The sequence below is a fragment of the Mus musculus genome, chromosome 19 (assembly GCF_000001635.26).
Source record: "Mus musculus strain C57BL/6J chromosome 19, GRCm38.p6 C57BL/6J".
NCBI lineage: Eukaryota > Metazoa > Chordata > Mammalia > Rodentia > Muridae > Mus > Mus musculus.
This window is the reverse complement of record NC_000085.6, coordinates 42,045,362-42,073,331: the sequence shown is the minus strand read 5'-3', so window position 1 is coordinate 42,073,331 and position 27,970 is coordinate 42,045,362. Positions and strand designations below refer to the sequence as shown.

Genomic DNA, 27,970 nt, shown 5'->3' with positions numbered 1-27,970 from the left:
TTGAGATTACTAAGGCTTTGCTCAGTGGTGAGAAAAGACCGACCATGCAGGTCCCACAGCCTTTAGGAAGATCCTTGCCATCTGGCCAGGAACTCTTCTCCATAGTCAATCAAGTCTCACTTGTTATATTTTATTATAGTAACACCGTGGCCAGTTTTGATAATAAAAGTGCCTTCGGAGAAGAGGGTGGGCCTATCTCAGTCCCAGTCTTCAGGATTCATACCTGGGCCAGTCAAACGTTGTCTAGAGTGTACATCAGGTGTCCATCCACCAGGTGTCATGATCTACTAATGTGACTAGGCACTAGACTGTCTCGGTCGGTCACGCAACAGTGAGGATCAAAGCTGGAGACAAGACTCAGAAGTGAGTGAGTAAGGAAAGGACTTCAAGGCCAGGATACAGCTTGGATGCCTTTCAAAAACAAGAGACACATTCCAATCAGGCCATCCCTGCCTTTCCAGCCACGTCATGCACAATCAAGATTTCTAGCCTCAAGTTAGAAGTGGCAATCCCTTCAGTAGCCAGTTTCCTTGGTTTCCAGCTACACCCCTCACCCTTTTGCTAGGTTCCCTGGATCATCCACCTTAGCACAGAATAAAGTACCCACAATAGAGACAAGTAAGAGAGCGTTCCTTCCTGGAAAAGGGTCTCTAGGGATTCTGTGCAGGGTGCAGAGGTGAGAAGCCACAGGCTGTGAAGAGGAGGGGAAAGCTGAGAGCATTTGGGAAAGGAGCCCTGTGGGGACGCTGAGTAAGAATGGCTCCCATAGGCTCATAGACTTGAGGGCTTAGCGGTGGCACTGTTTGAAAGGATTGGGAGCCGTGTGCCTTATTGGAGGAAGTATGTCACTGGAAGTGGGCTTTGAGGTTTTCCAAAGCCCAAGCCAGACCCAATGGCTTTCTCTTCCTGTTCCCCGCAGATCCAGACCTCTGAGCTACCTCTCCAGTGCCACGTCTGCCTGTGTGCTGCCGTACTTCCTATCATGATCATAATGAACTAACCCTCTGAAACTACAGACTCGATTTCAATGTTTTCCCTTCTCAGAGTTGCCGTGGCAACTTTAGAGTTAAGGACACAAGAAGAGGGTTGTGGACTCTGCCTCCATGACTAAGGAGAGCTGCTGAGTCTCCCTTTTAAGAGTTGTTCATAGCAATAGAAGGACTCTGAGACAGACGTTGGTACCAGGGAGCAGGGTATTGCTGTAATAGGCCAGGCTATGGTTCTTGTTTGCAGAATGTGGACTTTGGGACTTAGGATTAGGAAAGCAGCCAGACACTGTCAGTGGGGTTCAATGGGCCATCCTAGCAAGTACATGGAAGACAGCGGTGCTGAGGGCAATGTATAACATGACGGCCACACTCACGAGGTTTCAGAGGGAAAGAGTAGTATTAAGTGGCCGAGAGATAACTGCTCTGGTGATTATTGTGTCGAAACGTGGCTGCTTTTTGCCCTGTCCAAAAACATCTTCTGGAGTCTAAATTGAAAAGTTTTGGATTAATACAATTGGCAGAGAAGATGTCATGACAGCTTAATATTGACTTTGTCACGTGGTTATAGTGGCCAGCCTTATGCAGGAAAAGGCAAGAGGGGCAAGGGAAAATGTAACGTGTAAGATATACAAAATAAAAAGAATTGGAGGAGAAAAGGGGCACCCGGAAGTTTAATAGAGTTAAATTCAGTGCCTAGGGAGATAAAAAGTTTAAAGAAAAGCCTGATGTTAAATGGAATAAAGAGAGTGGTGAGCCCTGAGAAAGATGCTACCCAGCAAAGCTTTCAACTTGGGAAACAGTTGGGAAACAGTATGAAGGAAAAGCTTACACAATGGAGGAAATCCATCAAAAACAGCTACCAGCTACGTGTATTTGAACGAGAGGGGAAGGTTCCAGCCCCACCAAGCGGCAGAACTTGGCAGTTTGGGACACATGGTTCAGACTTTAGAGTTAAGGATACAAGAAAGGGGTTGTAGACTCTCCCTCTGTGACTAAGGAGAGCTGCTGAGGCCAGATGTGTGTCTGATGTGTGTCAGAAGTGTGTCAGCATGGAGGCCCAGAGCGGCCATTGCGAGAAGCTGTGAAAGCGAATCCTGGAACCCCCGTGATGTTGGAGATGCCAGAGTCATGGGATACTGGCTGAGGAAAGCTACTGACAGAGAGTGGAACCAGCCCAAGAGAAAGAAGCATGCTGTTCTCAACAAAGCTGAAAAGAGTTGGAGATCTAAAGAGCACTTTGGCATCAGCCGTGGAGATGCCGAGTTTGGAGTTTGCCCAGCTTGTTTTAAGGCTTGTTTTGGTCCAGTATCTTCTAAGTTCCCATTTCTCCCTTATGGCACAGCAGTGTATATTCCGTGACATTGTATGTTGGAAATATCTGATCTGTTTTTTTTTTTTATTTTGATTTTACAGTGAGCCTCAGAAGAGACTTTACACTTTAAACTTTTAAGCAGTCTTCAGACTGATAGACTACGGAAACTTTTGAACTTGGACTGAATGCATTTTGCATTATAATATGGCTACAGGGCCTATGAGGCCTGGGACGGAATGTGGTGGTTTGATTAAGAATGCCCCCCCCTCAAGTTAACATATATAAATGCTTAGGGAGTGGCACTATTTGAAAGGATTAGAAGGTGTGGCCTTGTTGGAGGCTGTGTCACTGGAGGTGGGCTTTGAGGTTTTCAAAAGTCCAAGCAAGGCCGAGTAGCTTTCTCTTCCTGCTTCCTGTAGATCTAGATGTAGAACTCTCTGCTTCTTCTTCAGCACCATGACTGCCTGCAGGCCGCCATGCTCCCTGCCATGATGATGATGGACTGAACCTCTGAAACTGTAAGCCAGCCACCCTTAAACACTTTCTTTTATGAGTTGCCATGGTCTTGGCGTCTTTTCACAGCAAGAGAACACAGACAAAAATAAGCCCTAATTCCTAATGCCCTGCTGCTCCTCCTCAGGCTGTGGGAACAAAAGTCCCAGATAGCTCAGGCCAGGCGTCTCCTGCTTGTCATTAAAGCCAGCCATTGTTGCTGAAATCCAAGCGCAGTGCCTCCTCCTCTGTGGGGCTCAGCTCCTGCAACGGGGCGCGGCAGGGACCTCCATAGTAGCCAAACCAGTCCATGGTTTTCTTCAGCCCTGGTATTCCAAAGCGCCGGGTCACCTGAGAGGAAGCACTTGTTAGAAAAGACTGCCAAGCCCCCACCTTCACTTCTGACATACACCTACCTTGGCATCTGTTGCTTCCTAAATCTCCCACCCTCCTGTAAGAAACCATAACCAGTGGCATCCAGGGTGCATTGAGGATCCAGATTGGACCCCAGAAGCTGGTCAGGTATGGAGAGACTCAGACTGAAGAAAGACATTCCCTGTCGGGTTTTAGAAGAAAATCTTCTTCAACAAGAAGAAGGCTGGGGACCAGAGAGCATGACCTGTGCCAGGTCCCTGCAGCACAGCAGATCTGGTTAGCAAAGAAGGGGACAGCTCTGAGACAGCCTTGGGCACACCCCAGACCCTTAGTCCCCAGCATCAAGGTTCCCCCTAACACCCACAGCTTCTCCCTGGCCCTATTTAAATGTTCTCACAGAAAGCAATATTATTATTGGACAAAGGAGGTTTGTTTCATATTTGTATGATTTATTGCCTAAGCAACTTCTCTCCCCTAGAAACACGAAGGAGCTGAACAACATGGTCACTAAGGGCTTGCGTATCACAGTGGGGCACCGGCAGCTACTGTCACGGAAAAAAAACCATACAGGGGATTTTACAGATTAAATGCAGCATCCAGCTTCTTTCCTTCTGTTATAGCAACTGATCAGAAATAGTGGAATGACTCTTTGATGACCTAAAAATCAAGAAAGAACTCATTGCTTAATAAAGTTCTGTTTGGGGCGGGGAAAGGAAGCTTTAAGAGGTTACGGATTTCATAAAGAGTAAAAACACTGAGCCGGTCAGTGGAGAAAGGTTAGGAGGGATGCCGGATAACTGGCTTGCAGCTATCCACCACTAGAGGCCAGCCATCTTCAGCAAATATGTCTTCCCACCCATGATGTCTTAATTGCCTGCCTTTTAAAATCCGGAAGCTTCGTAAGTGGCAAAAATCTCCCAAAGAAGATAGAACCATGCAAGACCTGGAGAAACCTTGATTCTACCACGGATTTCCAAAGGTACGCCATGTGCTTCCTTCTCAGCCCTGGAGAAAGGTTTGGGTGGCAAAGTCCTAAATATAGCTGGGGCAGGAGGCTGGCTGGGTGGGAAGGCAGGACATCCCCTTGGACAAGGACAGGTCAATAAAGTGACATCAGGCTGCTGTTGGAGTATCTGAGCCTACAGTTCAGGCAGCAGCAGCAGCAAGGGGTTCCAGGCATTCCTGAGTGTGTGCCCAGGGCTGGCATATGAGAGCATAGCCTGAAGGGTGGGACAGGATAGGGTGAGATGACCTCAGAGAGCTTTAATGGCAACCGGGCTTTCCATCTTCCTGGAGGGGCAGCCAACTTCGCTTCCTCTGTAAAGTGAGATGGTATCTACGCTCACCCATAGAGAGGACTCCAACATCAGATGAGAAAAACGCCACAGACAACATCGCAGTGGTCCCAAGATCCCTGGAGGCACCACCTCCTCCTGTCCTGGCAGGATGCAGATGTGGGGCCCTTCTCTCATGTGGGTAGGTGGGGCGGGAGAATCATGTGTTCTCCCCAGGGGAATGACCAGAGTGTCCAGGGCAGCCTGTGCCTAGCTTAGCTAGAAGGCTTTGTCTCTACAAGTTCTCAGAACCTGTTGACACAGTCACTTCCGGGAGAGGCGCCACATCCAGGAAGAGGCGCCACATGCAGGAAGAGGCTTGCTCTTCTTCTCAGCTGTCTCTCCTCTAAAACAGAGGAGAGGACCCAAGCTAGGGAGAAGACATAGAGTTCATCTACATCTTGCTACAAAGAGTCGGCTACCGTGTACTGTACAGATAGCTTGAATACGTGCCTTTGATGCAAAATTAAAAAAAGCAAAAATAAATCCAGGTAAGGCGGGCCCAGTGGCACAGGCCTCCCATACCAGCAAGTCAGACGGCTGAGGCAGGAGGCTCACAACTGCTTGGCCTGCCTGGGTTATAGAGACAGTTCAAGGGCAGCCTGGGCAATGTTTTGTTTGTTGGCTTGATTTTGTTTCTAAAAACGAATTTATGGAAAAGAAAAGATGTTTTAATGAGTTTGTTGCCATTAAAACCAGGAAAGTAAAATGATAATAATTTTTTTTTTTGTTTTTGTTTTTGTTTTTTTTTTTTTTTTGGTTTTTTGAGACAGTGTTTCTCTGTGTAGCCCTGGCTGTCCTGGAACTCACTTTGTAGACCAGGCTGACCTTGAACTCAGAAATTTGCCTGCCTCTGCCTCCCAAGTGCTGGGATTAAAGGCGCGTGCTACCACACCCGGCTTGATAATAAATTCTTAAGTATGTATCAGATATTTAAACCTAAAGTAAGTAATGTCCTCGGTTTTATATATCCAATTTGCTAAGTATTCTTTTCAACTGTGAATGTTCAGGGTGGGAGGGGTCACAACCTGGGAAATGACTTAAACTTTCACATTTAAGAAAGTAGAGGCATTTGTGTTCATTTTTTCCGATGGCCACAGATGAACACTCTGGGCATTACAGAAAACAGGCGGACGGATCTGTTCTGGGCGTCTTTAATCCCAGAACTTGGGAGGCAGAGGCAGGTGGATCTCTGTGAGTTGCAGGCCAACCTGGTCTACAGAGTGAGTTCCAGGCCAGCCAGAGCTACACAGAGACCCAGTCTCAAAAAACACAAAGGAAACTCTGAAAGATAAACTGGAGAAGGAAGAGCAACTAGAGGGACCTCAAGCCCAGACCCAGCACAGTGGGGAGTCCCCTGGTTCAGAGGTAGGACTGAAGTCAAACCATAAAATTCCAGTGGGCACAACCAATAAAATTCCCAACAGAAGCCAGGAAGATGGCTCAGTGGGTAAAGCACTGGCCAGGCAGGTCTAATGACCTGAGTTTGATCCCTGGGACCCATAAAAGGTAGAGAAAGAGAATCAAGTCTACAAAGGTGTCTTCTGACTTTCACATGCACAGCAGGGCATGCAGGTGCCACCCCCAAAATAATAAAAAGATTAAAATAAAAGTTCTGCAGTTAGGAACACTGGCTGCTTCTTCAAGAGGTCCTGATTTCAGTTCCCAGTACCCACGTGGCGGCTTACAACCATCTATATCTGTGGTCCAATGAACTCAATAAATCACCCTGGTCATATGGTTTCAACTAGGCAATTTTACACGACATTTGAAGATTTAATATCAATTCTACATCATTTCTGTCAGGAAACAGAAAAGCAAGGAATATTTCCTAATTCATTTGAGAAGAAGGAAGTGGAGGAAGGAGGGAGGGGAGGAGGGAAGAGAGGAGGAAGAGGAGGAGGGAGAGAGAGAGAGAGGAAAGAGGAAAAACTAGACCTTTATTCCTTATGAATAGAGACATAAAATTCTTAGCAAAACATCAATAAATTAAATTTCAACAATACATCAAAATACTCTGACTGAATGAGGTTTGTCCCAGGAATGCACATCTGTGTTAGTATTTGAAAAGTGGTTAGCCAGGAGCACACCTTTAATCCCAACACTCTAAAGCCAGGGGCAGGTAGCATTCTGTGAGTTTGAGGCCAGCCTGGTCTACATAGCAAGTTCCAGGACAGCCCAGACTATATAAAGACACTCTGTCTCAAAAAATAAAACAAAACAAGGCAATGGTTTGGGGGCTGAAGAGATGGCTCAGCTGTCAAGAGCATGCTGCTGTGCTGCTGCTCTGGCAGAGGACCCAGGTTCAGTTCCCAGCACCTGCACGGGTAGATTGCAACCATCTGTAACTTCAGTTGGACTTCATGACCACAAGGCATGCACATGGTGCACATACAGACATGTAGGAAAAACATATAAAATAAAAATAGTAGTCCACCATATTAGTAGGCTAAAGAACAGTCACAAAAATCATATAATGCAATATGAAAAAATTGTCAAAATTCAGCACTCATTAATGATTTGTATAAATTCAAAGAAAAGTAGAAACAGAGAGTGCTGGTATATATGTATATATATATACATACATATATATATATATATGTATATATATATATATATATGCACATCTACAAAACTCAGAGCAAGCATTATACTTGTGAAAGACTGAGTGCTTTCTCTTTGAAATCAAGAACCAGGAATTTTATTCAACCTGGCAGAGGAAGTCCTGGTCAGTGAAGAAAGGTTAAAAAAAGCAAATAAATGAGACAAGTCAAAATGAACACATACAATTAGAGGCTGGAGAGATGGCTCAGTGGTTAAGAACACTGACTGCTCTTCCAGAGGTCCTGAGTTCAATTCCCAGCAACTACATGATGGCTCACAACCATCTGTAATGGGATCCGATGCCATCCACTGGCATGTCTGAAGATAGATACAGTGTACTCATATACATTAAATAAACAAATATGAACACAATTAAGTCTTCCTATGTGTACATGATATGATGCCTATGTGTAGACAATATGACATCTATGTGTAGATGGCATGATATCTATGTGTAGTTGATATGAAGTCTGTGGTCTGTGTGTAGATGATATGAAGTCTATGTAGAGCATCCCAAAGAATCTACAAATGACAAGAACCCCCTTCTAGAACTACTGAGTGAGTTCAGCAAAGCTACAGGAGGTTAAGATATTTAAAAACCGGGCTGGTGAGATGGCTCAGTGGGTAAGAGCACCCGACTGCTCTTCCAAAGATCAGGAGTTCAAATCCCAGCAACCACATGGTGGCTCACAACCATCCGTAATAAGATCTGACTCCCTCTTCTGGAGTGTCCGAGGACAGCTACAGTGTACTTACATATAATAAATAAATAAATAAATCTTTAAAAAAAAAGATATTTAAAAACCAGCTATAGGGCTTCGAAAGTAGCTCAGTGATATGGCAAATTTCCTAGCATGCTTGAGGCCCTGGAGTTCATCGTTATCATACATGACACACATGCACACGAATGCACAGAGAGAGAGAGAGAGAGAGAGAGAGAGAGAGAGTCATGTTTCTAAGTACTAGAGTAGTAGCAATAAATAAACAGATAGTGAAATTAAAACACAATTTCACTTGCTCAAAAAAAAAAAAAAAACCATGAAGTAGTTGGATGTGGTGATGTATGCCTTTAATCCCAGAACTTGGAAAGCAGAAATAGGCAGATCTCTGTGTCAGGTCAGCCAAGGATAAGTATATGTTTTCAAACTATGTAAAGAACTTCTTTGAAAAAAACAAACAAAGCAAAACTAAACTAAACAAAACAAAACTCCAAAACAGTGAAAACAAAGAAGATTCCAATGAGTAGAGAAAGCACCCTGTTTAAGGATCAAATGAGGACACAGAGGGCATTGCTTTCCCAAACTGATTAGCAATTCCTAGTGAGAGTTTTTGTTAATATAGACGAGATTATCCTAAAATTAATGTGGAAAAACAAGAGAACCAATTACCTAAAGCAATATTGAGGAAGAAAAAAACCAGAAGGAAGCATCCTGTTAAAAGACATTTGAGGCCCTTCATCTGCAGCAGCAACAAGTCCAGGCTGCAGCACAGGGAGCCATGGACACACAGATCAATGGAGAGAACAGAGAACCCAGAAATAGACTCTTACAAATCTGCCCCACTGAGGTTTGACAAAGGCAGAAAGGCAGTTCAATGGGAGAAAGAAAGCTTTCCCAACAAATGGGTTTGGAGGCACTGGACAGCCATAATAATAATAAAAAAGGAACCTTGGCCAAAGTCTCAGGCTTTACACAAAAATTAACTCAAAATGGGTCACTAACTTTTACAACGTAACTATAAAACTTTTAGGAAACAAAGTAGGAGAACATATTTAGCAACTAGAGCTGAACAGAGATTTCTTAGACTTGACATTGGTAGTATGATTCAAGAAAGAAAATTGACTTCATCAATATCTCATTCTTTTTTCAAAATGTAACTGTGTAAAGAAAATGAAAAAGACAAACTAAAAACTAGGGAGAAATATTTGTAAACACGTATCCAACGAAGGACTAGTGTGTAGCTCTTCAAAATTCCACAATTAAGAAAGACATTCCCTTAGAAATGGTGAAGAGACAGGGCAGGGCTGGAGTTGGGAAACAGAGCCCATGTCTGGCTTGTGTAAAGCTTGGATAAGAATTCCAGCCCCGGAAGAAAAAAGAAAACGGGCTCAGGGCAGAAGCAGATATCTGAGTTACAGGGCTGGGACAAGCAAATGCGTGAAAAGATATTCAGTGTCCTCAGACACACATTACTGCCCAGCTACCAAAAGAGCTGAAATAAGACAGTACAACATGCATGCCAGTGGATGCACACACAGCCACATTAGGCTGAGGCAGGAGGATCTCAAGAGCCAACGAGTTCAAATCCGGCCTGGGCAAACACCGTGAGACTCCATTTCAAATAAAATGAGGAAATGCATTTTTTTTTCAGCTTGCTTCAGATTTCAAAATAACTTGGATCTAGATCAGCCTTCCCTGCTAATTCCTTCTTGACCCGCCCCCAAAAGAACTAGAACACAAGGTCTCAACTGCAGAGTACCTTATTCTGACAGCTTTCCTGGGAAATCGAAATATCTCCAGGTCTCCCCTGCCAGTCACTCTGACTTGTGGTATCTGTCCCTTGTAAAGGCCAGGCTACACTGTCTCGAGGCTTTGGATCTCTAGGTATAACCCCAGAGTTACCGATGTTGCCATCTGTCAGGATACTTGTTTCAATGCATGCTTAAAGGCAAAGACTGCCCATATGTTTGTTCAAAATGAGAAGGGTTGGACATTTAACTGGCCTAAGTGGGAACTCCAATGAATTCCAAAGCTTGAGAATGGACAGGGATCACTCTCTCTGCAATCAGGGTTTCCTGGGGGAGGCTGTGGGGGTCGCCATACTAGGACATTCTCTAAATGGACTTTCTGAGAGGGAAGCATTGAACAGGAACCCCTTGTCAGTACAGCCTGGGAGCTCACCGCAGTGTTGGGCTCGATGAGACGGTGCTGTAGTTCCTGGGCAGCTTCCCACTGCCCTGTGAGGCAGAGTCTCTCCAGCTGGCACACCTGGGCCCCCAAGACATTGGCCAAGCCACATATGCCCCCAACAGCTCCTGCCCAAAGGAGACACAGAACATCCATCAGGGAGAGCTACTTGCTACACAGAATCCCAAACCTTGGGCTCCATACCTTTTCATTTTGAGAACACTGGAGGTAGATTTCTATAATCTTTGGGCATGTTCTGTGTGTCCAGAATATGTACTTCCAGAGGTAAAGATTCCCATATGTTCTAAATGAGAAGTCTGCATGACAGTTGCCATTCAGAGCCAGCCGCAGGGCAGGGAACACAGCCTGCAGGACAGCCCTTCCCCTACTCCCACCCACCATGTTCCCCCAACAGGATCTTGACACCTTAGAGGTTGAGGAACTAAGAACTGGAGTTCTGAAATCTCATTCCTCCAGTTAACTGGTAGGGAGGAGGAGAGTGCACCCCTTTGCTTTGTGATGTGAAAATCAGCCTTTGATTGTGCTTCCATGATGAGTTAAGAGTGACAACCCTTCGCATAGTGGCTCAAGACTGGAAGGAAGGCAGTTTGGAATGGGCCAGTATGTTTGCTAGTTGTAAGATACCTCCTATGGGGCCAGGGAGAGGGTTCTGTGTGTAAGAGATTCTTATAAATTAAGCCTGGTGATCCAAGTTCAATGTCCTTTGACCTCCACATATGTGCTGTTTGTTAAGCATGTGTACCCTCCTGTATACATATGCATGTAGTACATGCCTGTAATCCCAGCACTTGGGAGGCAGAGGCAGGTGGATCTCTGAGTTCAAGGCCAGCCTGGGCAACATAGCAGGTTCTAGGCTAATCAGGGCTACAGAGAGAGACCTGTCTCAAAAAACAAATGAAGGGTTGGAGAGATGGCTCAATGATTAAGAACACTGACTGCTCTTCCAGAGGTTCTGAGTTCAATTCCCAACAACCTCATGGTGGCTCACAACCATCCGTAATGGGATCCAATGCCCTCATCTGATATATCTGAAGTCAGCTACAATGTACTCATATACATAAAATAAATAAATAAAATCTTTTTAAAAAAAGAAAGAAAGAAAAGAAAAATACTTATGTGCTGGGCACCTGGTAGATGGAACTGGCCTTCTAACCCTCACCAGACCACTTCAATTTTTAGGGTAAAAAGACAAGCCTAGTGAGGGCTGGTGTTTTGAGTGAATGAACGGCATGGTTGAAACCCCAGCTCAGTTGCCCCCACCTCCAGAGCCCGTGCCTTCCCCATGTGAATTCTCCATTTTAGAAGCTGTAGGATAGTAAAGGGAAATACACAAGAACCTTGACCAAAGACCAGTCTGCAGAGCCTAAGGTAAGGGAAACCACTATTGTCTCTCACGGTGCTGAAAAATCTACTCAGATCTCAGGGCACTGATGCTTCTGTCCCCTCGGCCCTACCCACCATGGCTGAATCCCGCTTGAACCCAAAGGCTGGCTCTCAAAACAAGAGCAGCTGGTCTCCATGGCATTGCTGGGAGGCCAGACTGAAGAGAGTCTGATCAGACAGCTAGAGATCCCATCCCAACCCCAGGTCTGACAGTTCATTCCGCCCCATGGATAGAGGCAGAGGAAAGCGGACTCCTGGCCTAGAACAGAGGCCCCAGACCTCTGCTCTGAGAATGATTTACAGGGTGAGATTAGAGGAGTTAATTTTGTCATCTAAGCATGGAATTGGGACTTTACCAACTTCAGGCATCCCTACAGGTCACCACTGTCCTCGTACACCCACCCGAAAGGGTCAAGCCGAAGCACCCAGAGTTGACCCGGAGTTGTTTCCTGCAGACCCAGATGCTTGTGTGCACCTTGGTTGGTCAGGGTGGTTCGAGAACAGCAGGAGGCTTACCCACAGCATAGCTGGCCAGGAGGAAGCCAGCTGACCCAGCCAACACCTGGAAATCCTGCTTGCTGGTCTTGTGAACTATCAGTCCAATCCTGGTCACCTATAGCAGTAAATGTGGCATGAGAGCTGAGCCCAGAACCACCAGCCTGGATGGGCTGGGCATGTCCTGTCAAAATACCCATAGGGATGCTCTGAAGTCCAGGCAGTGCCTCAGGGAGCCCACCCAACAAGCAGAGCCTAGGGACTGCCATAGGTCTCAGAGCTGCTCTGGGTTACAAGCTGCCGAACTGGGACCAGTGAAAGGGAAGGAGCTCCCAGTCTGGGAGCTGCAGCCACTCACATCTCCACCACTGTCCTTCAAGCCGATGATATTTGGGTGCTGAGACAATGTAACCACGGCATCCACAGGTAGCTCTAGCCCCGTATTGGCTGGGACACTGTACAACACCACAGGGATTGGAGAAACGTCAGCAACCTGTGGGCCCAGAGAAAAAGGAGAAGGCAATTGCCTGGGTCTGAAGGGCTGCAGGCTCACCCTTCCAAGCCCTGGACTGGGTCGCTGCGTGGGGCTATGTGGCAGGTCTTCCTCCTGAAGTACAAAGAGCAATGAATGATGGGTAGCAAGTTTCTGAGTGCACATCAGGCACAACTGAAGCTATGTATGCTGTAGACCTCATGTAACCCTGAAGAAGCACACAAGGCAGAGGCCATTACTCTCCCTGGGTTTTTAAAAAGATTTTTTTTTAATTTTTAATCATGGGTATATGCACACGAGTGCGGGTGCCCTCAAAGGTCAGAGGTCTATCCCCTGGAACTGGAGTTGTTGTATGTGGTTGCAAGCCACCCAATATGGGTGCTGGGAAATGAAGTTAGGTCCTCTGTAGGAGTCATCTCTCCAGTTCCTATTCTCCCTGTTTTAAAGGAAAGGAATCTGGTAGAAATGGTCTACTGTCACACAGTTGGTACACACTAGCATCATACGTATGTCCTAGAGTGGCTATTAACAGGACATATGCTATCCGTTCCTAGCCTCTCCTTAGGCACCGCCTCCATCTCTGTCAATCTCTTAGTGCCTGACCTTTAGTCCACGCCCACCGCTCCCACCTACCTTGGTGTAGTGGTGAATGAGGGCAGCGCTGCTCATGCGGCCACGATAGTAACAAGGGGTCACCACCATGGCGACATCAGCACCCACCTGAGCCATGCTGACAGTCATCTCTACTGTGGCTTGCGTGGCTGCAGTGAGGGAGAAGGCAAGCAAAGCAGGCCTCAGTGCACCCCAGCAGAGGCAAAACAACAGACAGAACCCAACCCCAGGGCCAAGGAGCCTGGATTCTGCCCCGAAACCGCCCAGCAACCCCAGGTCCCAAGGCATTGGGTCCTCACACTCGCAGCCAGAGCCGGCTATCAGGAACTTGTCCTTGGGTATGGCCTGGCGCACGCGGCTCACCACCTCCAGGCGCTCGAGGCTGGTCAGGAACGGAAACTCTCCAGTCGAACCCTGGACCACGAAGCCTGCAACACAGCCCCATCAGTGCAGTGTACCCATTCCGACCGTTTCAAGAACATCAGGATGCTGATGTTGCACAGTGCCCAGGGTTACTTTCCCACCACACCCTTCCCATCCCTGTCCGGCCATAAACAGAGGGGTCTTAAAAGATTTCGGTTGGGGCCGGTGAGATGGCTCAGCGGGTAAGAGCACTGACTGCCCTCCCGGAGGTCCTGAGTTCAAATCCCAGCAACCACATGGTGGCTCACAACCATCTGTAATGAGATCTGATGCCCTCTTCTGGTGTGTCTGAAGACAGCTACAGTGTACTTACATATAATAAATAAATAAATCTTTAAAAAAAATATTTCGGTTATTCCAGAAAGAATAGTCCATAACTTACCCTGAACCCGTGTTCCCAGGGTCCGGGACAACCCTCCCATTACCTTCCATTTGGGTGTTCTGCACCAACTCAGGTGTTTATTGCTCTTTTTCATGTCTTTCTACACTTGCAATAAGTGTATAAAAATTATTATGTAAATACCACGAATAAGATTATACTTCTGGCTTTGCTCTCCCTTTTATCTACAATGAACTTTCTCCTCTTCCACCATACCTAGGAGCAGTCCTGTCCTGTCCTTTCCCTTCCTCTCTCTCTCTCTTTCTCTCTCTCTCTTCCTTCTCTTCTTCTTGTTCTTGTTGTCCTTGTTCTTGTTGTTCTTGTTCTTGTTGTTCTTGTTGTTGTTGTTCTTCTTCTTCTCCTCCTCCTCCTCCTCTTCCTCCTCTCCTTCTTCTTATTCCTTTGCTTCTTTCATTTAGTCAGAATATATTAATGTTAGAAAAGGTAACTAAAACAATGTCTTTTCACAAAAATCAAACACCCCCCCCCAAAAAAACCAACAAAAACCAAAAACCCACCATATCTGTAGTTCCAGCACCTGTGATGTGCAAAGTAGAGAATCAAAAATTCAAGACCACCCTGTGGAATATGGGAGACTCTGTCTCAAACAATAAAAATCATAAGTAGTGCACAATTACAGAACCCAGTACACCTGGATATTAAATAGATATGTTGTAGACGAAAAGGACCATAAAGCTGGGAGCAGTATTAGCATGCCACACAGCCCTGTGTGATGAGCCATCAAGGAACCGGAGCTTCCCTGCAGTCACCTGAGAGTAAGGAGCAGAGCAGCTGCCCGGGAGAGACACAGAGTTTCCTGGCACTGAGACTGAGGGAAAGTGTGTTCCCGTGAGTCACCCTGAAAGGAACACGGTGTGATGGCCACACGGTTTCATCCCACACACCTTTTCCGTGTTTACTGAAGCTCTCCCCACTGAGAAAGCTGCCAGGAGTTTTTCTTTTCCTTTCTGCTACTACAAGGAACCATGTTGAAATCAAAAGGATTTGGCTTCAGCTGTCCTGAGGTCAGTTCCTCGAGCCTGGGAGGGTAGAATCTCTTGTTTTGCTGCCAGTGTCCCACCCCTTTGAAGAAGCTGCCTGCCCTGCTGAGGGCTCCCATTTAGCTAACACGGGACCAGTCCTCGACTATTCCAAGATCGAGATTGTGTTGGGTCTGTTTAGTTGCCACAGCTATCTATCTGCTAAATCAAGTAGCGACAGGTTTATACTATGGCCCGAACCTGGCCACAGTCACTCTTCCTCTGGCAGACAGTTCCAGAAACCCCTGGGCTCCATCGGTAGATCTCAAGGCAGGACAGTAAGGTCTGATGCCCTGGGAGGCAGCAGCAGGCTCCATACTCCCGTCTCCTGAAGCACAGCTTTCAACTCTCAGCTGCCTGCCTCTGGAATCAGGCACTAGACCTACGCCTGGGCCCTTACAGAGTTGTTGTTTTGAAAACTCAGCTAGGAAAATGTCCTGGAAAGTACTTTGATGTCTGGGATCTGGAAAAAAAAAAAAAAGCCCCTCCTCCCTCCTTCATTCAACTGCAGGATTTGCATCAGTCTGGAGAGACTCAGCCAAAGGACCCTATGAGGAAAGCAAGCGCAAAGCAACACGTAGGATAGTTGGAGCACAGGCTCTTAAGTTGGAAAACCCAGGGCCAGCGCTTGGGGTGGCCAACTGAGAAATGGCTTGAGAAAATGGCATAGCCACCAGGCATGGAGGCATATGCTTGCAACCCTAGCTCTCAGGAGGCCAAGTCAGGAGGATTATGAATACAAGGCCAGTCTGGGGATACACAGATCCTATCTCAAAATCATCATTTCCGAGGAAAGTGGGAAAGGCAGCAGGTTGGAGACATGGTTCAGTGGTTAGAACACCTGCTGCTCTTCCTGAGGGCCTGAGTTCAGTTCCCAGGTCTCAAGTCGGGCAGTACACAACTGCCTGTGACTCCACCTCTAGGAATCCAGTGCTCTCTTCCAGTCTCCACAGACAGATTGTCAGACAGACAGACACACATATACAAATATGTAAAAAATATTAAAAAAAAAGAGAGAGAGAAAATGACTTAACCAAACCTTAGCTTCCTTAACTGAAAAACAGAGATATTGGTATTTCTTTCAAACAGGGAAGTTAAAATGAGTTAATCTTCAGAGCCTCGGAATAGTGGGCATTAGGTATACAAGACTTTTGGAGTTAGAAGAAAGTTCACTTTAAAGCAGGAGTGTGGCTGAGCCAGAAGGGAGCACCTCTCACCTCTTGTCTCCCACTGAGCAGGAGGAGTCCCTCTCATTGGAGCTGGCTGCTCAAGTGGGTGAGGCTGCTGCCTGGAGCTGGGCTGCACAGGAGACCTGGTGATTTACTGTGGCCAACAGGAGACTCGGTGTCTCACAGAAGAGGTAACCTTGGTTACTGGTATGGCCCCGTGGTGCTTCAACATCGCTTCCTCCTCTAAAGTACCACCCTGGGACCCCTCTATGAGTCTCTGGACTTTGAGCCTTTCTCCTCTGAGCTTCCCTTCCCAGTTCTTTATCATGTTCCCTGTTGTATGCTCACATGTAAAGAGGCGCTTAGAGCCCTTCAACCACACCAAGGGATCAGGCAAGCGTTCTCACCCTGGCCTCTCCTACAGGATGACAGCAGAGAGCTGACAAACTCCAAAGTCCTCCTCTGCTCTGAGTTCTACACTCACTCTTCTGGCTTTCTCTCTAGCCCTTACCCATCTCTTAATGTCCCCTGTCCCTCAAGATGGGGGTGTGTGTCTTAGGGACCACTTGCTTGGTTTGTGTGAGGCCCTTGTTAGATTCCTAAGAACCACAGAAGCAAATCTGTCAGGGTTCTGTCCCAACACACTGCCATTCTCCTGCCTCAGCACAGTTGTTCGTGGTTTGATTTTGTTTCAACCCCAGCAGAGATACTTCAAAATTTCAAAAGCTGTTAAGTATCTCAAATCCCTGTCCCTCTGGGTCCTGAAGCCCACAGCATCCTGCTGCCCTACTGTGTGCTCTTCTTGCTTGGCCTGGAATCATTAGGTATACAAGACTTTTGGAGTTAGAAGAAAGTTCACCTTAAAGCAGGAGTGTGGCTCTTCTTGCTTGGCCTGGAATCATTCAGTCAGGGACAGTGGCCCTGTTCATGATGTCCAATACAGACTCTCTGAGGTGGGTGTTGATAATTTGCTGTATAAAGTCATTATCCTATATCTGAGCTGGAGGGCTAGCCTGATCTACAGAGTGAATTCCAGGACAGCCAGGACTACAAAGGTCCCCAAAACAAAATAGCAAACAAACAAAATAACCATCATAAACTGCAGGCCTGAGGCAGAGTTCTTTTGAATGTGATCTAATTTATAACTACCCTCTGGGAATAAAAAGCTTAGCAAAATGCTTAAGCAATTTCCCAATGAACTTCAGTGGGATGAGGCCAGGGACTGGGAAGCCAGCCACCTCCCAGCTGACTCAGGCCAGGGTCTAGGGCTGGTTAGCTGCTTTTGTGCCTAGCCTTAATTTCAGTCATCTGCCGTTTCTTCTTTTCCCTAATAAAAATGTCCTCACCAAGAATCTATTTGAGTGGCCTGCCTCTGGGCCATTTTGCTTACAACAAGACTACAATAAAACTTTGACGTGTATGTCCTCGTGGGTTGTCGGCAAGTGTTTCAGCTTTGGATTTTGAAGACAGACAGAAAGTGCAGAATGCCGATAGCATCTTCCTTACAGCACAACAAACAGAACCAAGAATTAACATGGGTGCTAGCTGAACACTTAACTTAGTCAACTTGAAATACTTTCAAATTTGTTTGACACAGGATCACTTGTTGCTTGGGCTGGCCTCAAACTATGGAGCTGAGGGTGACTGTGACCTCGGGACACTCCTGCCTCTCCATCTTTGACGTACTGAAATTGCATCTGTGCACCACTGTGCCTGCATGAAACTTTGAAAAAAAAATTCCAAAATTGTGAGCTAATTTGAAATTTTATGTAAGTCTTTGAGTACATGGTTTTAAGATGTCCCAAATATATGTTCCTTTGCTTTTTTTTCTGAGCAGAGGAACAAATCCAAGACCTTGATCACAGCAACCAGGGGCTTTATCCAACATAGAACTATATCTCCAGTCCTGTGCTTGTATGTTTTGTCTATTTCAGATGCCAAATTTCACCACTCTTGCTTTTTATACAAGTTTGCAGCCTACAATACTTTCCACTGATTGACCCCCCTTTTTTCCAAATAAAGTGTATTTGTATCTGTGGGTGGCTGTATATGTACTGGTCCACGTGTGTCCACATGTGTATGTGTGTACATATGTGTGTGTCCATGTGGCGGCCCGAGGACAACCTCAATTGTTGCTTCTGTCCATCCCGTTTTCTGAGACAGTCTTTCCCTAGCATGGAGCACACTAAGTTAGTTATGGCAGCTGGCCAGGAAGCCCCAGAGATCCACTCGTCTCTACCTCCTCACGTCAAACCTTTATGAAAAATTTAAAATATGCAATTATAAGGCATTCCTTTCACAGAACCCCTCTCACTTGGAGGAATTCTTTCTCCATTTCCCTAAGTTTATGTTTATTCGATGTAAATAAAAATCCATGTACATTTAGGGCAGTGGTTCAGTGGTTAAAAAGCTCTGTGCACCTTGATAAAAGCTGCTGGCCTGGGTTCACACCTGGAACCCACGCAAAGGTGGAAAGAAATGACTCCATAAAGCTGCCCTCTGATCTCTACACAGATGCATCATATGCCCACAGAAAAGTTTAAACATTTAAAATGAATGTAATGCATACAGATTCACACTAGGGATGCCCAGAAAATAAAACTACTTCCCATCAAACTCCATAAAAAGCAACTGACCACATTTAAGGTATTTATGAACTTGGCCGTGCTTCGCCCCAGAGGTCTAAGGCCCACCGACTGGTAACCTCCCTGGCAAATGTGTAACAGATTCAAATCTATGCCAAAGATTTACTTGGAGGTCAGCAGTGACTCGGGGACCTGTCCAAAGAATTGCAGAAGTGGCTGCTTGATGTGGGAGTAGAGGGTCACTTCTTACTCCTTGAGGCCCAGGAGGCAGACACTGGAAGAATGCCAGGCTTTTGTGGGCGGGCAGAAGTGGCAGGGTGTGGAGGGATGTCACGGATAGGCTGAGAGGCAGGACAGAAGAGGACAGGGAGACAATCTCTGAGCAGAGGTCAGGAGACTGTGGGACTGTGGGGCAAGATGGATCTAAAAATCTCACTAAGTCATCCAGGAGTAGTTCTATCTCTGAACCTCAGGAACCTTGTTTATGACAGAGAAGACATCCCCATGGCTGTGGCTTAACACAACGCATCTACTTAAAAGAAGCACAGCAGGGCACTCAGGAGGCAGAGCCAGGCATATCTTTGTGAATTCAAGACCGGCCTGGTTTACACAATGAGTTCCAAGACAGACTGAGCCACACAGTTTCAAAAACAAAATCGTGAGTGGTAACCGTAAGTAGTCTTAATATTGGCAGCATCTATAGTAGCCACAGTCACAAGTCAAGCAATGGCGACATGACCCAGCTATGTCTCATACAGCTTTCCAGCTGTGGACACATGGATCTCTGTGGACTCTAGAAACTTGAGATGGCACCAAGAGGATGGGGCCTAAAGTCCCACCTGTCTGAAAGCCTGTCCCTGGTTCCTCTTCCCAAGCATCTGGCTATATCCTACTTCTTGGCAACAGTAGGCAGATTGGATTGGGGTCTCTGGCAGTACCCTAACCCAGACCAGGGGAGGCTGTTCTGATGCTAAGTCTGATGCAATGGAAAGGGCCCCAGACAAGGCCCACTTGCAGCACTGCTGGGGACATACCCTCTCTTCCAACCCTGCCCAGATGTCAGTTGACTACAGAGCCCCTGGACACAGAGTGAGGGTGTGCAGGGCTTTATTGGCTCCATTCAGGCATGTGGAGTCAGTGTGGGGCTTGTGGTTGCTCCTGTAATCTGCCTCCTGTCTTCTCTCGTGGGTCATCAGGGCCTTTGGGCTGTTGAAGCTGCGTCCTTTCCTCCTTCCCTCATGACCTCTGCTGGGGCCAGAAGCAGCAGGAATTTGGTTGGCAGTCTCTTACCCTGACCGCGTAGGTTTCCCCATAGAAGAGAAAACAGGCCTATGTATGAGAGCCAGCCCTGTGGGGGGCAGGGACACATGGTTTCAAGAGCCATAGATTGGGTTTCTGCGGTTGGGCAGATTATGGCTCTGGTGGCTTGGGTGACCTGGCTGACCCTGGTGACTCTGGTGACTCGAGTGACCTGGATGACCCTGGTGGTTGGAGTGGCCCAGATGAGTCTGGTGGCTTGAGAGGCCTGAATGACCCTGGTGGTTGGAGTGGCCCGGATGACTCTGGTGACTTGAGTAACTTGGATAACTCTGGGGGCTCAAGTGACTTGGATGATGACCCTGGTAGCTGGAGTAAACGGGATGACTCTGGTTGCTCTGGTGGCTTGGATAGGAATGGTGGCTTTGGTTACTATGGCGACTCTGGCTATAGACTGTGTGCGATTGGTTGGCCCCAGCTACTCCAGTTTCATGGTGAGTTAGGAAATTCCCTTTCAGTTTTATCTCCACCTCCTCCAGAGCCTTCAGCTCTTCTGGGCTGATGTTCCTGGATTCTGCATGGCCTTTACGACGGTGAGTTGTGGAGCGCTGCAGCATGGAGTTAGCCACGCGATGCCCCTTGGCATCAATCTCCTTCGTACAAGCTGCCACAGCAGCCCAGGTGTCATCCTCCATGGACGGGGACTTCCCTGACTCCCTCTGCATCTCTTTGGTCATTGAGCTTCCAGATATCTTCTGTTTGCTGGCAAACGAATCTCGGTGCAGAGCCGCGCCCCTTTCTCCGTGTTTGGTGGTGAGGGTATCCACGTGGAGGGTGGTATTGACTTCCCCATGCCTGCTTTCAGGTGAGTGGCCATTGTTGCTGACATAGCGGTAGGTGGGCAACCTCTCCTCGGATAGGCGGCTGAAGTGAGATTTGATCCAGCTGTCATTTGCTCGGTGGGATTCCAGAGGCTTGTCTTCTGTAGTCTCAGTGGCTGCCTTCCTTTTCTTCCTGTGAGCCCACAGCATGAGGCCTCCACCTCCGAGCAAGAGAGCGGTCCCCAGCACCACCCTGCATGATGGTTGCTGGAGGAACCCCAAGAAGTCCTCCAGGGCCCTAGGCCTCACAGAGAACTAAGAGCACAGTGGGAGTGCTGGAGCCCAGATGGTAAGGTTCATGCTTGAAGGGACCGGAGCCCTGCAGGTATCTGGCAAGCAGGCCCCTGCCTCGCCCTCCCTAGGATGCCCTCTGACACCTCAGCAATGAGCCCCATTGTGAGGAAGGCAGCTGGGGGTGGGGTGAGGCAAGGCCACCTCATCACTCAGACCTAGTCTGGCAAGCTTCCTGTAAGGATCAGGTCTTGTCTCCTTTTCTCCATAGAAAGAAAGATAGCATCATTTAACTCTTCTGCCTCCCACTTCCAAGGCTCTCTGCTCTTCTGTTCTGCTTAATTTCCAGTCTTCGGTTTCCCTTGTTCCTGTTCCTGATCTAGTGGCCGCCACAGGATAGAGGATACTGAGTCAGTTTGGCCATGAAAAACTGGGACCACTCAATTAGACTGATATCCATCCCTGGTCAATAAGTGTTGTACTCAATACCCACGACCCATCTCTGCTGTCAGCACAATATCCCTAGCTCTATTACAGGGAAGAGTCCAGAAGGGAAAGGGTCCGGGAAGGGGCTCATATGGAACAATGTGAGGTCACAATTGAGAACAAAGAATAGGCTGAGAAAGCAGAGCAGGTAGGACTGACTGCAGGGCCATCCCAGGGTAATTAAGCTACATCTTGCCTGAATAATAGCCAGCAGATACAGAATTTGCCCCCTGATAAACATGACAAAGTTTTGAGCCTGGCTAGCCTGCTCAATCTTGAGTAACTCCTATGTATATGGGGCTAGAAGCAGGCCTGTGCTACTGTTTCCCTCAAGGCAAGTAGCACACTTAGAGAATGCCAAATGGGGGCTGGAGAGATGGCTCAGCGGTTAAGAGCACGGACTGCTATTCTGAAGGTCCTGAGTTCAAATCCCAGCAACCACATGGTGCCTCACAACCATCTGTAATGAGTTCGGATGCCCTCTTCTGGTGTGTCTGAAAACAGCTACAGTTTATTTATCTGAGAGAAAGAAAGAAAAAAATGCCAAATGTTGGCATTGGAGAAGCTGTGTTGTTTGTAGCTAGAAAAAAAAAAATACTAGACAGTTAAGAACACTTACAGAGGTCTTAAGTTCAATTCCCAGCAACTACATGGCAGCTCACAATTTATCTAATATGGGATCTGATGTCATCTTCTGACATGCAGAGAGCTCATGAACATAAATATATTTTTTGTTGTTTTTCTAGATAGGGTTCTCTATGTGACCTTGGTTGTCCTGGAACTAACTCTGTAGACCAGGCTAGCCTCAAACTCATATCCACCTAACTCTGCACTACCCCCTGGCTGGAAAAAAAAAAAAAGTTGTGGTATCTGAGAGGCTGGAAAGCTAGGTCCAGAGCACTTGCTATTCTTCTAGAGGCCCTGAGTTTGGTTTCCAGTACTCGTCCAGCAGCTCAGTCCTCTGTAACTCCAGTTCCAGTGGATCTAACACCTCTGGCCTTATCTGGTGCCTGTATTCACATGCCCACGCCCACATGCAGACACACACCTAGACACACTTAAAAAGGAAATAGTCTTTAAAAGTTGTTGCCAGTCATGGTGGCACACAACCTTTAATCCCAGCGCTCAGAAGGCAAGGGTAGACAGATCTCTGTGGGTTCAAGTCAGCTGAGTCTACAAAGTGAGTTCCAACCTCTTACCTGCCTCAAAAAAAATGTTATTTGAAACATTTCCTTTAAAGAAGTAATGCTTTTTATATACACAAAAATGTTTTCTCTTTGAGAAGAAACTCTGGTCGATTCTATGTGGGGAAGGAATAAGGCACAGCTAGAAGCTTTGGGGACCTTACCTCTCCAGCCTTGCTGAAATAGCCCTGTGATTGTCCACTGACCTCACTGGAAATAACAACTCAAAGTCCACCTGTGAGACTATTGACAGGTGTAAGTCCAGGGCCACTGGCCCTCCTGGTCAACTCTTCCTGCTGGCCTTTGGTTATAATGTGCTAAAAGTTTTATTTTTAATAAAAAACTTAAATAAAAATATAATTACATCACTTTCCTCTTCTATTTCTCCCCTCCAACCTTTTCCATGTCTCTCCTCTCTCTCCTCCTCAGACAGATGGCCTCTTTTTCTTTTCTTTTTTTGTTTTGTTTTGTTTTGGGTTTATTTTGTTGTTTTTCTTTCTTTTTCTTTTTCTGTTTTTGTTTTTGTTTTTGCTTTAAGATGAGGTTTCTCTGTATAGCCCTGGCTGTCCTGGAACTCACTTTGTAGACCAGGCTGGCCTCGAACTCAGAAATCCTCCTGCCTCTGTCTCCCGAGTGCTGGAATTAAAGGCGTGTGCCACCACGCCCGGCTCTCTTTTTCTCTATTATTACATATATGTGTATATATATATATACACATACACACACATAGACACAGATATACATATAACCATTGCATATCAGAAATACAACCTGCAGAGTCCATATGTCCATGACTTCAAGGCTGACCACTTGGCACTGGAAAACTAATTAAGGTTCATCCTGGCAGAGGCTAATTCTCCCTCTCTTGGCAGTCAGTAGTTAACTGTCTCTGTCTTGAGGATAGAATCCATGAGATTCCCCCTTCCTAGTTTATCAATACTGTCATTGCTCGAGTACGGCTTAGGCACACCATATTTGGTTATAACTTTTATTTTACTTAATTTTTTTAAAGGATTTATTTACTTATTCATGTATTTATTATGTATGTGAGTACATTGTTTCTGTCTTTAGACACACCAGAAGAGGGCATCAGATCCCATTACAGATGGTTGTGAGATGCCACGTGGTTGCTGGGAATTGAACTCAGAACCTCTGGAAGGGCAGTCAGTGCTCTCCAGTCCTTTACTTAAATTTTTTTTTAAAACTTATGATTATAAAAACCTTTATTCAAGGTTCATTTTTATAGCTGAGCACAACATCAAGTCTGCATGCTGCACAAGATAGGAAAACATAAGAGCAGACCCATGCCTACTGTGGTGCTGACACCATTTCCTGCTTCTATATAAGACTGACAAACTTTTGCAGAGTTTATAATTTTCTTTTTCTTTTCTTTTTTTTAAGATTTATTTGTTTATTTTATGTATGTGAGTACACTGTCGCTGTCTTCAGACACACCAGAAGAAGATATCAGATCCCATTACAGATGGTTGTGAGCCACCATGTGGTTGCTGGGAATTGAACTCAGGGCCTCTGGAAGAGCAATCAGTGCTCTTAACCCCTGAGCCATCTCTCCAGCCCCCTATAATTTTCTTAACTACTGGAGACATCCCTTATCTACAAACTAAGGCCCACTTTCACTTTCCAAAACAGCTAATGGGGGTTGGTCTGTTGTAGCTGACACTAAAAGCAGCCATTGCATAGCTTTTCAATACTTTCTTATGATTTGTTTTTTTGGTAGTTCAACAGAACAATTGTGACCCAGAACTGACATGTATTTTCCATAAACAGAGGCTAAAGGTTTTGCATGGTCCTTTTATTAATAATTGTGGGTTTTTTTTAACACATTTGATAAAGTATTAGTTAATCTGTCCCCCCAAAATGCCTTTTACACTTATTTATTTGTGGGAGGGGAGAGACATGTGTACCATGGCATGCACGTGGAGGTCAAAGGATAGCTTGTAGAAACTAGTTCTCCCCTTCCACCTTACATAGATTCTGGAGATTGGACTTAACAAATCGCTTGACAGCAAGAGCCGTTACCCAGTGTGCCATCTCGTCCTTAACTTTTATTTTAAAGGAATACTCTTCATTTAAACAATCACAAATTAACAATACTTTATCAGCATTTGAGAGGCAGAGGCAGGGATCTCTGAGTTCGAGGCCAGCCTGGTCTACAGAGGGAATTCCAGGACAACCGGGACTACACAGAAAAAAACCCCGTCTCAAAAAAAAACAAATCAAAACAAATAACTTCACAGTCTCAGACTAAGCCTTCAAGAATATTCTGTGTTCATTGAAGCACCAAGGGCAGGTTCCCACCTCTTTGGAGGGCTTGTTACCCACACTGATACAAAGTAGCAATAGCATTTGGCAACTGTCTTTATCTTCTCCTGAGTGTTAAGATTGCAAGGTCTATTCCAGAAAGAGAAATATCAATGTTTGGCTAAGTGCAAGAACCTTGAAAAGACACCCCTGACTCTTCGTCCTCTGTGCCAGCCTATCTTGGCTGCCTATCTTGGGGGAATTATACTGAGCCACTGGCTAAGATCCTGAGGGCTTAGCTCCTATTCTCAAGTAAGGAAACTGGACTACAGAGGGAGTGTGATTTCTCTTATATTTTTGGTTGTGAGCCTAGCCTTTAATGTCTGAGCCATCTCTCCAGCCTGAGTGTGATTTCTCAGTTGCTATAATAGCCAGAGGAGGAGTCTTCCAACTTCAGAGATTGGTCGCCTTCCTCCCAAAGCCCCAATCTCCTGCTATGTGGTGAATGGAGGAATCAGACAGCATCAGGAACCCAGAAGCCAAATCCTTCCCTCTACCAACCAACCAAACAACAAACCTGCCCAGGGCACCCGATGCTGGTTGCATGAGTTAGAGAGACAAAGGGGGAATTCAAAGACAACTGTGGAGATCTCTGTGAAATCCTAAATACAGGATTTCAGAAACACAATGGATACAGAAGCCAGTCTTCTGGCCCCTACACTAAGTGTCCTTGATCTTTAAGCTGAAGCACAGTGTTCAATTTGAAGCTAAGGGTTATCCCTCCAGGCCAGCATAAGCAAGTTCTAGTAGCCATGCTATCCCCTGCTCACTCAGAACGTGCACCCAAAGGCCACTGTCCCTTCACAAACATCATCTGGGTCCTGAGCTATGAAGTGGGCTCACCTGGGCCAGTGGTCACTGTCACCAAGCACCAAGCAGTTTTGCTACAGTGTTGAATGAAAAAATAAAAAAAAAAATAAAAACTGAAAAAGGGCATGACTGCTCCTAGGTGTGGTGGAGGGAAAAGTTCATTGTAGGTCAAAGGGAGAGCATAGCCAGAGGCAGAAACATCTGGGAGAGTCCAGAGTGACCAGGACCCTGAGCCACTGAGGAGAGGAAGGAGGGGACGGGGGATGGGAGGGAAGGGAATCAGGTGCAGGGGCCAAGATGTAAAAGAAAGGGGTGGATAACCAAAATGGCTGCACTCTACAGAGAAGAGCCTCTGGGATAGGGCAGCCCAGCCCCCGAGCTGGAGAGTTGGGGAAAGAGGGAACTAGAGGGTGGGGTATGCCAGCCATACCTGTAACAGGTAGGGACTGAAGGAGGCTGGGAGAACCTGGCAGCCAGGTCCGCTTTGATATATTAAATAGATCCTTCAGATAGTTCTCCCAGGGTTTGAGACTTCCCAAGAGTCTATCCCTTCCAATCTATAGCACTATAGAATCTATACCATTCTTTTTCTTCACATTCTTCCAGATTCTTCTTCTGGCTGCCCCACAGCAAGAGCATTATCACTCCCGTGTGTCATATGGGGAAACAGGGCTAGAGTATCCCACGGAGTAAGACCACTGGCAAAACTGCAACTGGAAACTAGAGTCCACTATCCTAGCTGCTAGCTTGTACCTTCTTCTCAGTCAGAGGGAAGCCATTTTCCAAGCTGGTACCCACCAAACGACATTTGTAGGGATAGTCTTAGATAGATCCCACAACTTAGAATCAGTGGGCAGAACAGAGCTTCTAGTCAGCAGTTCAAGTCTCAGCTCAGCTATGTGTTAGCTGAGTGGCTTTAGACAGTGACCACATCTCTGGGAGCCCACGTTCCCTCCTACAAGATGGTGTCATTGACAGCACTGACCAGGAATTGCTCTGGGTGGGTGGAATGGGATGGAGCAGGGCAGGGGACTGCCCTTTTCTACCTTCTCTTACTGGACCTATGTCTGTGAGGCAGATGAATCTCACATAGGATGTAGTCCGTGGCCTCAAGGAGAGGACCCAGGTTAAAACAAGAGGTGGATCAGAGGATCCAGCACATTGAGCCCCCAGGCAGGCTCCAGGGGGAAGGAGGCTGAAAACAGGCTGCCCTCCTGTGTGACCTGGCTAGCGCCTTCCCATCAGCAAGCGGGCCTGAGAGACAAGGATGCCCCCATTCACTGCCCCATGTTTTCACTACAATAACCCTGGGAGTAAAGAAGGTGCCTTAGCCCTTCCCAGATGGGGAAACAAAGGCAGGTGAGGCTCTGTCCAAAGTGCCAGAGCTTCCCCACAGCTCCCCACCCTCCTGGATCTGGCTCCCCAACTTCCCTCTTACCTCGAAAGGGGAAGGTGGCCAGTCTGTTCAGGTTCTCTTCCAGTTTCCCATAGTCTACCTCTGCGGTGGCGGTGAATGGGGTGGTCACGGGTGGGTAGATGCCGGCAATGTCTACCTTCTTGCCCTTCACATTCCTAGACAAGCCCCTGCTCAGACCCTGCCTCATGGAGGCCCAAATTTGGGGGCCCAGCATTTCTGCGGGAGGTCTGGAGCCTCAGCTGTCTGTGACCACAGGGGAACTGAGTTTGGACTCCTTCCTCCCCGCTCTGTTAATGATCTACATACACAGTTAAAATTTTGTGTTCCCACCACAACCTGTGGGCATGGCTTGGGAGCGTGCAGCTTTGCACTGGGTGTCCCAGGTCGGGGGCGGGTCTAGAGAGTCTCCAGGCCGGCTTTCTTCCCTGCTGGAAAGCCGCTGGAGAAACGCCACAATTACGGCCTAAAAGAGAGCTGGCCCTTGGGGTTTCAACACTAAAAACAGTCTCTGACAGGGACCTCTTTACCCAGCGCCAGGGCCTGGAGCCACCCACCCCACCCTTACCCCCGACCCCAACACGCACACCCTCCGTTTCCAGGCTGGCTGAACATGACGGAACTGATTGGTTGAGCTGGCCTGGCCCCGCCCTACTGTAGCCAACCACTTGCTCTTCCAGAAGCAGTTGTGAAAAATCACTCCTCCTGTCTACAAGTGGCTGCCAAGGGCCGTCACGTGTTAGCCCTCTGCTGGCCACACAGGGACACACAGC

General features: G+C 46.8%; 2 protein-coding genes across 4 annotated transcripts; both read right to left on the bottom strand.

Moving 5' to 3' along the window:
• Window positions 1-1,642: 1,642 nt before the first annotated feature.
• Hoga1 (4-hydroxy-2-oxoglutarate aldolase 1) lies at window positions 1,643-27,773 on the bottom strand. 3 transcript variants are annotated; one of them, XM_030251054.1, is made up of 8 exons: window positions 27,222-27,773; window positions 14,035-14,226; window positions 13,316-13,444; window positions 13,038-13,165; window positions 12,270-12,404; window positions 11,933-12,029; window positions 10,007-10,140; window positions 1,643-3,144 (listed from the first exon to the last, which is right to left on the bottom strand). In XM_030251054.1, exons 4-8 carry the CDS (start codon window positions 13,143-13,145, stop codon window positions 2,995-2,997), a joined length of 624 nt encoding a protein of 207 aa, XP_030106914.1. In that variant the 5' UTR covers window positions 13,146-13,165; window positions 13,316-13,444; window positions 14,035-14,226; window positions 27,222-27,773; the 3' UTR covers window positions 1,643-2,994. The 3 variants fall into 3 exon arrangements, with proteins under 3 accessions (XP_030106914.1, XP_030106915.1, NP_080428.1); XM_030251055.1 differs by having other exon boundaries at window positions 14,035-14,223; window positions 27,222-27,770; NM_026152.2 differs by lacking the exon at window positions 14,035-14,226 and having other exon boundaries at window positions 2,389-3,144; window positions 27,222-27,462.
• 4933411K16Rik (RIKEN cDNA 4933411K16 gene) lies at window positions 19,704-21,104 on the bottom strand. The gene has a single exon (NM_025752.2). It carries the CDS (start codon window positions 20,898-20,900, stop codon window positions 19,986-19,988), a length of 915 nt encoding a protein of 304 aa, NP_080028.1. The 5' UTR covers window positions 20,901-21,104; the 3' UTR covers window positions 19,704-19,985.
• Window positions 27,774-27,970: the final 197 nt, after the last annotated feature.